The sequence below is a fragment of the Aythya marila genome (genome assembly GCF_965140915.1).
Source record: "Aythya marila genome assembly, chromosome: 2".
Taxonomy (NCBI): Eukaryota; Metazoa; Chordata; class Aves; order Anseriformes; family Anatidae; genus Aythya; species Aythya marila.
This window is the reverse complement of record NC_139043.1, coordinates 31,088,260-31,102,360: the sequence shown is the minus strand read 5'-3', so window position 1 is coordinate 31,102,360 and position 14,101 is coordinate 31,088,260. Positions and strand designations below refer to the sequence as shown.

General features: G+C 35.8%; 1 protein-coding gene across 4 annotated transcripts in view; it reads left to right on the top strand.

Moving 5' to 3' along the window:
- The window catches only part of CRPPA (CDP-L-ribitol pyrophosphorylase A), a 127,285-nt gene that overhangs the window by 98,246 nt on the left and 14,938 nt on the right, over positions 1 to 14,101 (top strand). The window contains exon 10 of one of the 4 annotated variants that reach the window (XM_082752187.1): positions 13,397 to 13,484. The exons of the other annotated variants lie outside the window; for them this stretch is intronic. Within the exon in view, the coding sequence (XP_082608313.1) occupies positions 13,397 to 13,414 (18 nt within the window). The 3' untranslated portion in view covers positions 13,415 to 13,484. Of the gene's footprint in view, positions 1 to 13,396; positions 13,485 to 14,101 lie in introns of those variants that run through there. 4 annotated transcript variants of the gene reach the window in all.

Below are 14,101 nucleotides of genomic sequence, written 5' to 3'. Positions count from 1 at the left end.
ACCTCAAGTGCTGTGTACAGTTTTGGGCACCACAGTATAAGAAAGATATAAAACTGTCAGAGAGTGTCCAAAGAAGGGCAACAAAGATGTTAAAGAGTCTAGAGGGGAAGACGTAAGAGGAGTGTCTGAAGTCACTTGGTTTGTTCAGCCCAAAGCAGAGCAGGCTGAGGGGAGGCCTCATGGCGGCTTGCAGCTCCCTCACGAGGAGAGCAGAGGGGCAGGCGCTGAGCTCAGCTTTCTGGGGACGACAGGACCTGAGGGAACGGCATGGAGCTGGGACAGGGGAGGGTCAGGCTGGGTGTTAGGGAAAGGTTCTGTACCCAGAGGTGGTCAGGCACTGGGACAGGCTCCTCAGGGCAGTGTTCACGGCACTGAGCCTGCCTGAGTTCAAGAAGCGTTTGGACAGTGCTCTCAGACATGTGATCTGATTTTTTTTTTTTTTAATATCTTTTTTGGATGGTCCTTGTGGGTCCCTTCCAACTTGGATATTCTATGATTGTACGACGTATAAAATATGTGGTTTCTGGTTAATTATATTGAAAGCTGAGTTTAAACTAGACTGAGTAGGAGCCTGGAACTTAGGAAAGTATAGAGTTTGTCTTTGTGTCTGGCTGGGAGAAACAGTGTGTTTAGTTAGGGTTAAGATATATATTACCATAGTATGTGTACTTCAGTATTTCAGCAAGTTTATCTGTGGATAGCTATAATAAAGTTATGCTGTGGTACAGCCTGTTTTAAGGAGTTTGATTCATTTAACAAAGAAAAAACAAAGGCTAAGGGCAAAAATAATGACTTTTGAAAATAAAAGTACGGGTAAATGAGGGAAAAGGACTGTTTAAAGTTTATAAATTCAGAGCTATAACAAAACGTAAGTGTAACAGGTACTGAACAAACCTGTGGTTTCATTTTCACTCTTACAATGACAGGCTTGATATTCTGAAACATTCTGCCAATTGGAAAGTGAAAGGAAGAAATTCAATTAATATTTTAAATGTTTCATCAATTTGTGAATGACAGTGATTGTTGTCATTACCTTTCTTTCAGTAGCAAGAGTTTGGACTAGAGGACCATGGAGATTTCATCCAGCTTTATGCTTCTATTTAAGAAAATGAATTCCTAACAGCTACTCAATTATGAAAATGACTGTACCAGACTGCTCATCATATTTCAGAGTATGCATGTTAAAAAGTGTTTCTCAATGACTGATGAAGATGTTCAGTGGAGACCTAATTATTATCTGAGATGTTGAGGGAAAATAATTCAGTGTCAATTAACCGAATTCTGCAGTGATGCTGGTGTATACTATTCAAAAGGAAAAACTTGCTGTGCTTGCAAACTGGTTGATAATGCTGTAAAAACTTAGATCAGCAAAGTAAAACTCTTAATTTTAAAGACAGTAAAGAGTTTGTTATTAATGGGAACAGCATTTTAATGCAAGATTATAAAGGTGAAATAAAGCATTTGCAGAGCTATTCAATCCTTTAAAATTGCAAAGTAAAATTATAAAACTAATGTGCATTAAAATATGTAGGTTTGCTAAAAAGTATAAGAAGCAGCAGCTTCTCTCTTAAGAATTCTGTATGACATTTCCTATTTTTCACTTTTTTTTTTTTTTTTTTTACTGCAAAATTCTTGTTTTATACTATGATTGTTAGTTATTCACTGCTGCTTTAGTCCTTTCCCATTACTTCATTCAGCAGTGGAATTACCTGTTCCCTGTATTATTTACTCTGAATTATCCTCATTTCCTTTTCTTTACTATCTGCAAAAGAAGTTCCCACTGAACTGCAATGTCTCTGGGCTACTAATACTGAGCAGTGGGGGTCTGGAATGAGTGCTGTTTAGTTAAGTGAAACCAAAAATCTTGGATTCTTCTAGCCTGGAGGCTGCTCTTGGGAGAAGACATCTTCCAGTCCAATAAGCCCCCCATCTGGTTGTTCTTTTACCCTCCATGCCCCTCACAGATGTAGTCTCCCTCCCTCGACAGCATTTGGTGCTTTAACAGTTGTTCTGTGACTCTTCCAAGCGATGCTGTGCCAGATGGAAGGATTTGAGAAACGGATCATTCTCACTCTTGCTACTCTTTTTTTGGACTGGAATGCAAGACATGCTGTAAATGAAAACAGTATTAAACACTTTGCATAGTGTACCTGTTAGGTAATTCATCTTTTGCTAATTGGATGAACTCTTTGGATCAAGATTTTTTAATGTAAGTAATAACTGCCAGCTCTTATTTTATTGCTTTTCATTGCTTAAGGCAAATATATTATTTTGATATTTAAATAATTGGCAACAGAAAGTTGCCAGTTACTAGAAAAATTACAACAGTGAATCATCAAGTCAGACAATCATTTTTAAAAGGGTTGGAGGGAGAGATTTGTTACAGATCTCCAGATGTTATTTTGTTCATGTCCCAAAAGAAAATATTAGCAGTGCTAAATCCTGAGCAAGCTGGCCTGAACAGGTAATATTGCTCAAATATTGATAATTAGAAATACTTCCTGATGTTTTCTAAAGTGCAGTAAACCCTCTCCATTGAGTCCATGTGGTAATTGGAGCCATTCTGCAGGGTACCCAAGAGCAGTGTGATTCAAAGCAGAGCTGGTGGCTCTGTGTCAGCACTGCTTACATTTTTGTACACTGAGACATGCAGCCTATACCAACCCATGTTGTCTGCTGGTTATCCGTGGTTGTGCTCACCAGTGCAGTTATAAAGAGGGCAACCCTGCAGGTAGTAGAGGTATCATGTGCCTGAATTGAGTACAAAGCAAACTGTGTGATGGGAAGTGCTTCACAAAGCCCAATTAATTTAAAAATTGTGTGTAGATAAAGATCTTCCCATGGTAGGAACAGACCTTGTCGCCTGATTGTTTTTTCATGGCAATTTATTTTGATTAACTGAAGATTACAAGAATGTGGAAACAATAGGCATTATAATTGCTAAGTAGTATTTTGGTTGTTAAATGGATAATATTTTATAATTGAAAGTGGTGGAAATATACTTAACAAAAAAGCGTATTTTATCACAGTAAGCATTGAAAGTTAAAGCCAAGCAGTATAATATAGCTATTATGTATAGTTCTATAGTGTCTGTTTTTGATTCTAATGCTCAGACATAGTATGCTTTTCTTTTAATTTTAAATACCTACCTCACAATATACACATGCCAAGTGATTGATGCCTTTTTTATTTAATGAGTATTTATAAGGCTCATCTGTGAACAATCTGATCTATCAAGCATTTGCTAAACAACTTCTCAATAAAAGCCTTCTAAACTTGGTTTTAGTGTATCATGTTGAAAGTATACCAAAATCATCATGGTGGGGACTTTCTGCACGGGCAAGGCTATACCAGAAGCATATCAATATCTGCATTAACTTTACCACTGAGCTTGAATATTACATGTGCCATTGTTTGGAGAGCACAGCTCCGAGTTCTAAAATACGTCAAGTTGTAGAAGCAAATGTGAGGCTGTGAGCTTGATTCCACTCTTGCAGCGATGTGTGATCAATTGAAAACTGTTACAGTGATATAACACTGGTTTATATCTAGCCAGAACAAGATTGAACATCTGGAATGTTAAGTTAGTGCTGCACTATTGTGTGCAAATACCTTACAAATCATTACTGTGCCCAGGTTAAGCACACTACCAACAGCTATTTCAGGAAAGCTGAGATTTTATTTTTGTGTAGAAAATCAACTTGCTTTGAAAGCTGATGGTTCCAAAACCTTTGGTGTTCATAACTCCATCCCAACAGTATCTGAAACAGTGTTATTGGGGATATGGAATGATCGCAGACAGCAAAACTAATTGGGTAATTGGGTAATTAATATTTAAAAAATAAACTAATATTAAACTAATAACACTAACATCTTTGTGTGATACTATAGGATGAGATTACCAAAGGGGAATTGTTCAGTGATGCATGGTATCTCCACTGATACCCAGATTTGCACTGCAAATACCATGTTTAAAAAACAGGTAGGCCCCCAACTTAAACAGGCAGGACTGTGTGTGAGATGAAATGGCAGAGTTAACATCAGCATGAAAACAGTGTTCAAAGTTAAAAGAGGGGCAAAAACTGCAAGATGTCTTTTAAGAGAACGTTGAGGATATGCATGTGTTGATTTCACTAATGCACTGAGATGTATGATACAGCTGAGAGTGATGCACCTTAAGAAGTATAATAAGGTTCAGTGTGATGTATACTGGCTTTTTGCTCTCAGTTCTGCATCTTTCTGTAGTTCCAGGTCACAGAATCAAGGAGTTGTTCAGGTGGGAGGGATGTCTTGAGGTCATCTAGTACTTTGAGTGTCTCCAAGCATGGAGACTTCACAGCTTGTTCCAGTGTTGGATGACCTTCACAGTAAAGAAGTGTTTTATTGTGTTCAGATTGAGTTTTCTGTTTTGTTGTTGGTGTTTTTTTTTTTTTTTTTTTAGCTTGTTTTGTTTTTTAAATTTGAGCCCCTTGTCTCTTATCCTTTCAGTGGTCACTACTGAGAAGAGTCTGACTCCTCCATCTTCATTCCCATCCATCAGATATTTCCACACTTAGATCACTTTGAGCTTTTTTTTTCTCCGAGCTGAAGAGTCCCAGCATTCCCAGTCTCTCCTCCTATGTAACATGCTCCAGTCCCTTAATCTTTGTATCCTTTGATCTCTGTATCCTTAGGCTGTATTCATTCCAGTAAATTTGTGTCTATCTTGTACTGGTGAGCCCAGAACTGAACACAGTGCTCCAGATGTGGCCTCTCTGGTGCTGAGCAGCAGGGATGATTCATGATCCTTGACCTGATGGAGATGCTCTACCCAGTGTAGCCCATGTAGCTCCTTCTTTGCTGTGAGGACATATTGACTCCTGTTCAACTTGCAAGGTCCTTCTCTGCAAATCTGCTTTCAAACCAGCCTGCAGCTTGTGCTGTTTTATGTGGTTGTCCCTCCCTAGGGGCAGGACTTTGCAATTCCCCCGGTGAACTTGATGAGATTCCTCTCAGCCCTATTGTCTACCTTGTCCTGCTGCCTCTAAATGGCAGCACTGACAAGCAAGCCCCCCTGTGTGCTAAGTTAATCATAGGAATGGCTAGGATAGAGAGTTATTTTCAAAAGGTGCTTTTAAAATAAATTTGACAATCAAAGCTATAGAGTGAAAACCCAGAAGAAACTCTTTGGTATGGTGAAAGAGAGAAGTGCAGGTTTTCATCCCATCATTTGAGCATATTAGAGAAAATTGAAGACATCATAGGTCTTTAAGAAAGTATTACTTACTTGTAACACTTTTGCCCTAAGTAAAAGTAAGTAAGTAAAGACAGTAAGTGAAAGTAAATTGAAAACACACCTGCAAGACAAGAAGCATGTGTAGGGAGATACAAGAAAGATAGACTTCTTTATGTGAGAAGCGATTATAATTGTCAGAAGTAAAATCAAAAAAAACATTTTTTAGATATCATTTATAACAATTTAAATCTATCAAGGTATATCGTAATTTTCTCTGCCTGGGAGATAACCAATACAGAATTGCATACAGTTTTTTAATGCAACAATGTTTTTGATATGCATTGTCTTTAGTGACTATTCAAGTAATTTCAGGTTAGGTGCTGTTTTTATGAAAAATAAAAGTCCATAGGACTTGGTTTAGCGTTTTGCTGCTTATATATCAAATCAAGTTATGTTCTTCTTCAGAACAGATTTTTTAAAATCCTTCTCTCCCACAGAAGAATTTTTCTCAGATAAATGAGCTTCTGCAACAAATAGAAAATGTTTTATGGAGTATGAAAAACAAACAAACAAACATTCCTTTCTATATTATGATCACTTCATTTGTGCATCCAACTATAATAGACAGCCAAGTTGTAGGCTTCGATCTGAAGGGAGTGAAGGAGAAACAGACTTCTTGATTTAGTTATCCATTGTTTTACATGTAGTGTTTGGTAGAGTAAGCCAGACAACTTAGAGAAAATGTATAAAGATTTAGCAAGTTTTAGGCCTAGATATTCTGAGTTTTAGCAGTTTGGTGCCTAAACAGAGTATCTGAGGAGCATGGTGTCAAAAGTGTGCATCACTTGTGGGTGTCTTTAGATTTTGAAAGTTATGCTTCTGGACTGGAGCACTGTTTTCTTGTCCATCATTGACTGAAAGTCATCAAGCCCTTCTACAAATCTACGTCCAAATCTCATATGTTTTTGAAACCTGCCATCTGATTTAAGAGTGAATTTTAGTATCTACTTCATGAGCTGTTCTCTCATTGTCTGGTTTTGCAGTTCTTAATTTCCTGTGGATTGTGTCAATCTGGTTGTCTATATTTAATCCATAACAGGATGTGCATTTCTCTGTATACAGCTTGTTGTGATAGAAAAACTGAGGATGCATTTCATCTTTCATAATACGATTAGATAGAAATTAGCCTTTATTTAAAAGTACTTAATTCAATTAGCCATCAAAAAAGCCATCTGTGTTAGAACAGAGACAAATAAACTTCAGAAAAGGAATTGCTGGAAGCTGAAGAAATGAGCAACTGGATACTAACAGAACACGGTTGACAGCCAGAAGGCTTGTGTGCTGATTGCTCTGTTTTCCTCTCATACCTTACCATTTATTCAGATATAAGGTTGGTTACTTGCCAAACCCTCATTGCAAATGGTTGAAACTCAGCCACAGAGCCAAAATGTCAAAAATATACCAGCCAGTAGCATTTTATGCTCTGCTCTGTCTTACATGATTGAGCCAGGACATGAAAAGAGAATCAAAATCACCCATTAATTTCTGCTCAAACTGTGATTTTCTTAGAAGCTGGGAATTACCTGAAATCTCATTTTTGCAATCTATTTGCTTCTTCCTAACTTAGTAGCAAAGAGAGGACAAATCCTTGTCCTCCCTGACTACTCCTTTGCCGTTCCTGTTCCAAAGGAATTGTTGCCAGCTGGCACAGATTGGAAATGCACAATTGTAAACTAGAATGAAGCAAAAATGAAATGTTAATGAATTTTATTGGTTCTTAGGTGTCTTTTCTTTTTCTTTCTCTTGCAATGAGTCTTTGTGACATTGCTTATCTGACATGCCAGATGCCAGTGAGCTCTATGTAAATGGTAAGAATTTGTGTTCTTTATGGAAGTGAAGCAACTTATGTGCTGCAGGGGAAGTGGAATTAAAGGTATGCTACCACTTCCTTGAAATTCCACTTTGTCTTAATAATGGGAGAAAAGCATTTAAATGCTAATAAAATCCTGAGGCATTGTTCAGAAAACATTCAAACCTAAAAGCAGTAAGGCTTTTATAGTTTAGAGAACCAGATTGTTATAAGGCAAGCAAAAATGGCAAAAAACTTTTAGTTATTTATATCTGCAAATATCCGTATTTTCCATGTCTAGTGCCAGTCACTCTTAAACATTATTAAGCTGTTAACTCCTTAAGTAGTTTCAGGAATATTAGCTCAAGTTTTATTAATTCAATTTATTAATTTTATTAATTCAATACTTTGATGAATTAGGTGTTTCACTTACGCAACTAGAATAGTCTATGCAGCTAGTAGAGTTTTTTGGAAAATGAGACAAAACTAAACAAAAAACATTAAAAATAAGAGCAAACTAAAAAATGATTGTTTCAGAGAATGAAAAGAAATTAATGTGACACAGCCTTTGTAAAATCATCTAATATGTAGACGGAATTTTTGTATACTAAAAAACAGACTAATTCAGAAATCCACTAAAGTAGTATTTTTTTTTCAGCTTTGTAAAAAAGTGTTGTCTTCAGGTTCATCTGGCTCTTCATGCTTTGCCTGTACCTGAATAAGTAAAGCATGCAAAATTAGTATTATAACAATCTCTTGCTATTTCTTTATTTTGATATTGTTATTTTAAACAAAGGTTTTGTAGCATTGTAACACTTTCATCACACTAGACTCTGGGGATCCCTTATAGTATGCAGAAAGATATTTAAAAATATATATTTTATATATTTATATATTTATATTATTTATATATTTATATATTTATATATTTAAAATCATTTTCCTGAATATGTCAAATCAAATTATTCCATAGGATTTGTTAGGGATAATCTCTGAGTTTGTATCAATTTACTGTGGTAGTCCTTTATCAGTAAAAGTGCAGTTGTATACCTTCTCCCCCCAAATACTATCACAAAGGTATGTTTTTGGACATGGGAAAAAATATTAGCAAGAAAATCCATATGAAATAGTTTTGGTCCTGTATTCAAAAGTTGATGTTATTCTTACTATGAATAAATTAATCTATTAACCTATTTAAGTATGAACACATACACATGGTTGGATATATTATCCTTATCAGTAAATTCTGCTGCCATTCAATACATGTACCCCAGGAAGCTGTAGTTCATTGCTACTTTCAACTCCTTTCAGGTTAAATAAAATATGAAAGAGTACCTCTGACTGGGGTACAGGCCAGATTTCTCACTTTTTACGTTGCCTTTGGAATCCGATTCCTACTTTTATTTATGTAATTGGATTATACAGTTCAACCATTTAAACTGCGCAGTACAGTCCTACCTTCTGTTTTTCATTCATTACTTTTAATGTGATGTCTCAAGCCACAGTTGCAAAGCAGAATTTTTAAAAGAAAGTTAAGCTTTGAGAGACCAGTAGACAATTAGCACCAGTAGTGAACAAAATGTATTTTCAGTAAACATCATTCATGCTGATGTCTCCCATTTGATGAACTAACATTCAAAGATGCATAAGCAATTCTTATAGTAGGAACAAAGGTGTGCATTTTACATGTTTTATCAAGACCAGTTCAAAATATTTTTGAAGTACAGATACTGATCAATAACGCTCTCTATAAAGATAAAGCCAGTAATAGATTTAGATTCCTAGCTTAAGTACAGTATGGACATGTTTGTGACAAATGAGGAACTCATATCAGAAGTATTTATACATTTCCAAGATAGCTGATGTTTATGGTATACTGTCAGAGTCTTGCAATGCATTTGCCAGAAGCCATCCTCAGTTATTGCACCTGAAGTACATGACTACAACCCTCATTTGTGTGACTTTACAGAGTATACATCTACCTACAGTAAGGTTGATTGACTTAAAATTTTTGCTGAATTTTGGATGTGTGTCTCTACATAGGGTGGGAATCACAGCCATAGCTTTTTTCACCACTGTTTTGGTGACTTCTGATGCTTTTTATGTTTATACATTTCTTGCAAAAGAAGGAACTGTTTCCAAAATAAATTTTAGAATATTTCACAAGTAACAAACCTTAACTACAATTGCAACATACATAGCAGTTTGTACTGCTATGTATGCTATTTGTACGACCCAGTAAAGTCTTACTCAGATACAAGGATTCACACACTAGCTTTGTAATGAATCCGTGTGAATATACTTCTTGAATTTTGACTGTTTGGTCAGGAATTAGCACTGTTTTGTAATTTTGAACTTTTTGAAATGTTGTTTTCAGATTGTAAATTAACGAGTCAGATATTATTAGTGTATGATCTCTAAACAGTGGGTGCTGGCAGAACCTCACAATCATGCAGTACTTTTGCATTGCAACATTTATGACAATCTGTTCTAGTTTTTATCTGAACAATATTTTTGTTTGTCTCATAGGTTAAGAAATTGAAAGCAAACTGATAGCAATTGCCATTATAAATAGCTTTAGGGTTCCTGATAAAATTAGTGTTCTGGAGCTAGTGTGCAATGAGATCATTCACAAAGAAATAATGTAGCCTTTTTTCTTTTATTTCTAAATTTATTTTCAATTTTATATCAGTAATATAATCCAGGCATTTTAGTCCAAAACAGTACTTCTTGTGTGGTAAAACTCAATAGGTATTTAGTCTCATGCCTACTAGAGGCAAATTATAATTGTCTTGAAATACAATGCCTGTCATAACCTATTAAAGTTTATGTATTATCTATTGTGTAAATACAGTATTGGCTCCTTTAAACACATACTAAAGTCACACTAGAAAGTAACATCACTGTGGTCAACACTAGGACTTAGAAAATTGTATGGTCTGTGGCAGCTTTCTCAGAAAATTATCAGTTAAGCACATTGAAGGATTTCTTCTATTGACTGATTTGGCTTTATAGCTCCTGGTGTTTGCTGATTGCAGAATGTGAATTACACAATCATTCTGGTTGCCACATACATTTCCTCAATAAGGAAATAGGTGAAGAAGCAAAGATTCTTATACAGAGCTTTTTACACAGAGTGAGTCTAGAAATGTTTTTGGAAGGAAGGTTTTGGCCTAATTACATTTTATATTATGCTCTGCATTTTAAAATATTTTGTTTCCAATAACTGGATCAAATTTTAGAGAGAAAAACCTCCCTGATTAATCATTTTAAATGCTACTACAAAATTATTAATATTGCTCCTAATTGATATTTGTGTTACATTAATGGAAACCAGTCTTTTAACCATCTTATGTAACTGCATTTGTTCTTTTAAGTTTGGTTGAACAAATTAATTCTAGTGTATGTTCATAAGGCTATTAGATCGAGCATGAACAAAGATGCAAAACTTAAAATTGACACTTGAAATTTGCATCCTACTAACAGAAACCAATAAATTGTATTGAAAATATTTGGAAAAAAAGAAAAAGACATCAAATGTGCTAGTGTCATTCAGAATAATACTCTTGGTATGTTGTATAAGCATTACCATGAAAGATTTCACTTCTGGCTTTAGACCTAATGATTCTTCATAAAAAAATAAAAACATGTATCTTCATAAAAAAAAACATGTATTTTGAAAAGACAGGTTTTGAATTCTTCGGAAAAAATGAACTAGTCCTTTGTATTGTCCAGTATATTGGTAAGGAGAGCAAAGGCTTGAAAATTATTTCAAAACATTAAGGAGATTGGAAAACAGAAAGATTTTTTTCTAATACACGTTTCCATTGTAGTTTATGTAAAAATACATGGTGCAGCATCAAGATTATAAGAAAAGGAAAATAACTGAGGCGTGCCGACAAGAATATTTTTCTGATGAAGATTAGGGTAAAAAAAATCAGGAAATCCTTCCTGCTAGTGTCAGATTTGGTTAAAGGAAAGGATATGTGGAAACCGGTGGGAATTAATCAAAAAGCAGGAACAGAGAATGAGGATTTTTAAGTCCCATCATTGCACTGGAGTTAGTCCATAGACAGTCCAAGTAAAAGAGAGCTTGTGTTTTGTTAATGGACCTTGAAGCAACTTGTAGTTCTGTTAGATTTGTTTGACTGAAACCCCATTTGAGCCTGTGAAAGGGTACTTAGTAGCAAAAGTTAACGCAGAAGTTCCTAAAGGGTAAACTTCAAGAAAATAATAGAAAGTTAATCTCCATAGTTAATGTGAAGGAGACATTGTGACTGGGGACATGAGGAGTGTTAAGAGATGAGGCTGTGGCACAAACATACTGCTGCAGACATAGCTGTGTGTACTGAATAGACAGCAGATTTATGGAACTAGAGCATACAGGATAAAAGCTGAGGCCGAGAGTAGGCACAAGGGAATAGTTTGTTGAAGACAAAAGAGATGTTGAGTCAAGAGAGGAATTAGTGGAAATGGAGTTTGAGATTGCTTCTTTTGTCCAGAGGAAACTTTTAAAGCATGGCCATAAAAAGCCAAACCACACATTCATCTAATCAATACAGGCTGAGGAGATGAACAATGTGAAATCATTGCCCATGTAAAAAGATACATGCAGTTAAAAATGCAGCTGTGAAATTGGAAGTGAATACTGAAGCTGGGAGGAAAAAAAAAGTGTGTAAAAGAGAAAAAGTAGAAGTTGTGCTTTCTAAATGAAGCACCAGGAGACTTGTTCTTAGCTAACACCTAACTTATTTGAGCAGCTAAATGAGTTTTATATCTGGACAAGGCTTAAACAGAGCTCCATTCCTTTTCTTTTTAACCAAACAAAGTTCTAGCATTGCAATTCTACAGCCTACAAGAGCTGAGCTCACACAGTGTTTGTTGAGGATCATGTTATGGAGGGTATCTGTGATGTCCAGTGTTCTCACCACTTCACAACTCTACCACTTCATAAGGGTTATTTCCTCTGTAGATATGAATATCAAGAGAATCCAACAAATATCCAGGATCTATAATTATTAACTTCTGTCAGAACTACTACCAGGGTGAAAACTAGTGTTCTGCTTACTTTCATTTTTGATGGTTATATTTAGAAAATAATCCAACAAATTTGTTAAGCCCTCTAAACTATTCCTGTGACTGTTTTAAATGTTATTACCAGTTGACATTTTAAAAATGCTTTAGAGATCCTGCAAGTGAATTATACAGATATTTTCTTAGTGTCCAGCATGGTGATTCTTGCATCACTTCCAGATATTGGCAATAGTTGTATCTAGCTGAATATTTATCTGCTAAGGAAAGCTGAAAAATATTAACATCACCACATGCAAGCAGTCTACAAGACACTGATTTTGCCTCTTTTCCCTTTCTGTCTTGAAGAATGGATTTATTTATTTATTTATTTTTATGAGAATGCCTAATACCCATTGCCATGGAGATAACACTGATCACTTTTTCTCAACCCTTTGATTTCAGTTAGCTTTGCATGATCCAAATTATAAAGTGTGGAGTAAGTGATGCGGTGAACTCTTACACATTGTGTTTAGTCATGACCTTAGAGACTTTAATAAATAGTCTGTTAATCAAATATCTATTATGACAGAATATAAGGGAGAACTGAACTTATCTTTGCAGTCAGTCACAGACATACCTGAAGTTGCAAGTATACACAGGATGGTTTCGGGATGTTTTGAAAGGAAGCTTTGGTAACCATTTATTTGAAAGTCTTAAAAGTGGTGGAACATAGACTTCTGTTATGCAACTCAAGATACAACATACCTGAGTGCTAATCTCATAAAAAGAGATGTGTTCATAGCTAACAGAATATTTCATCTGTTTTATTTCTAATAAAACATCTTAATTACGGAGTACGATTAATCCATCTGCCAAAGCAAAACTGGTTGTGTTCCTTTATTTCTTTCAGCAAGAGATACTGAAATGAGGGACTAGTTTTAAAATAGCCTTTTTTTTTTTTTTTTTTTTTTTTCCTAAAGCACAGAAACAAGTTTTTGATATTTCACAAGAGTTTTATCACTTGGATATATTTTCATTTTGAGTGCCTTTGTTTCTATATAGACAGGCTATTGTGTTACATGGATTGTGCTGTTATTAACTGGCAGACAGAAAGAAGCCTGTCTTGGCAAACCCTGATTTTTATATAAGACAACATCTGTGAGATCTGTCTTTGTGGTGTAGCTGAACTCTTGTAGCTTAAAAGAAAATAAGAATCTAAAAGTAAGCACATCTGTCTCCTTAAAACTGGGAGGTATATACATTTCCTAGTGAGCCCTAAGGAATGGCACTAACTGCTTTGTCTGTTTGTTTTGTTTTAGCTACAAGGCAAGTTATGAGCCCTCTTCTGCCTTCCCGTTGCTGGGTTTATACTCAAAAGAAGGTTTCTTCTGGAAATTTGGTATTCACCCCTCCAGCTATGTGACCATTTCATGCAGCACCATTTAATCAGACTCCTCCATGCTGTTCAAGCTGTGGAGGCATGGTCAGGTAGGGGCCCAGACTCAGAACAGCCATTGTGTCTTGGGCTGTCTATGGGCTACAAAAAGCACCTGAGAAAAGTGAGAAAGTGTACGTGATTAGTCCATGTTGGCATTTTGTGCTGTTACAGTCAGACTGCTAGCAAGTTAGCTGGCTTGAGGACACCAGTTTTATCTTTAAGTGTTGCGCTATGCCCATAAACCTTGCCCATCCTTTGTTATCATTCATTATTCCACGACGAGGCACTGGGCCCACATCCTGGGCTCTCCATTCCTCCAGCATGCAGGAGCACTTTTGCCACAGTGTTTTTCCAGTGTGCTTTTATAATTCTTCTCTGACCCATCTGTTGAATTCAACAGTGGTTGTTTGCTGCTGCTTCCTGATCACATTGCCTCTGCTCACACCAGACTTCAAGTACCATCTTTAGGATTAATTTTTCAAAATTTATGTGCTTTCTACATTGCTTAACTGAAAATTTTGACACAGGCAAATGCTCTATTTTGTCTGGCTTTAGGCCATGAATTAAGGAGAACAGACAAAGAACT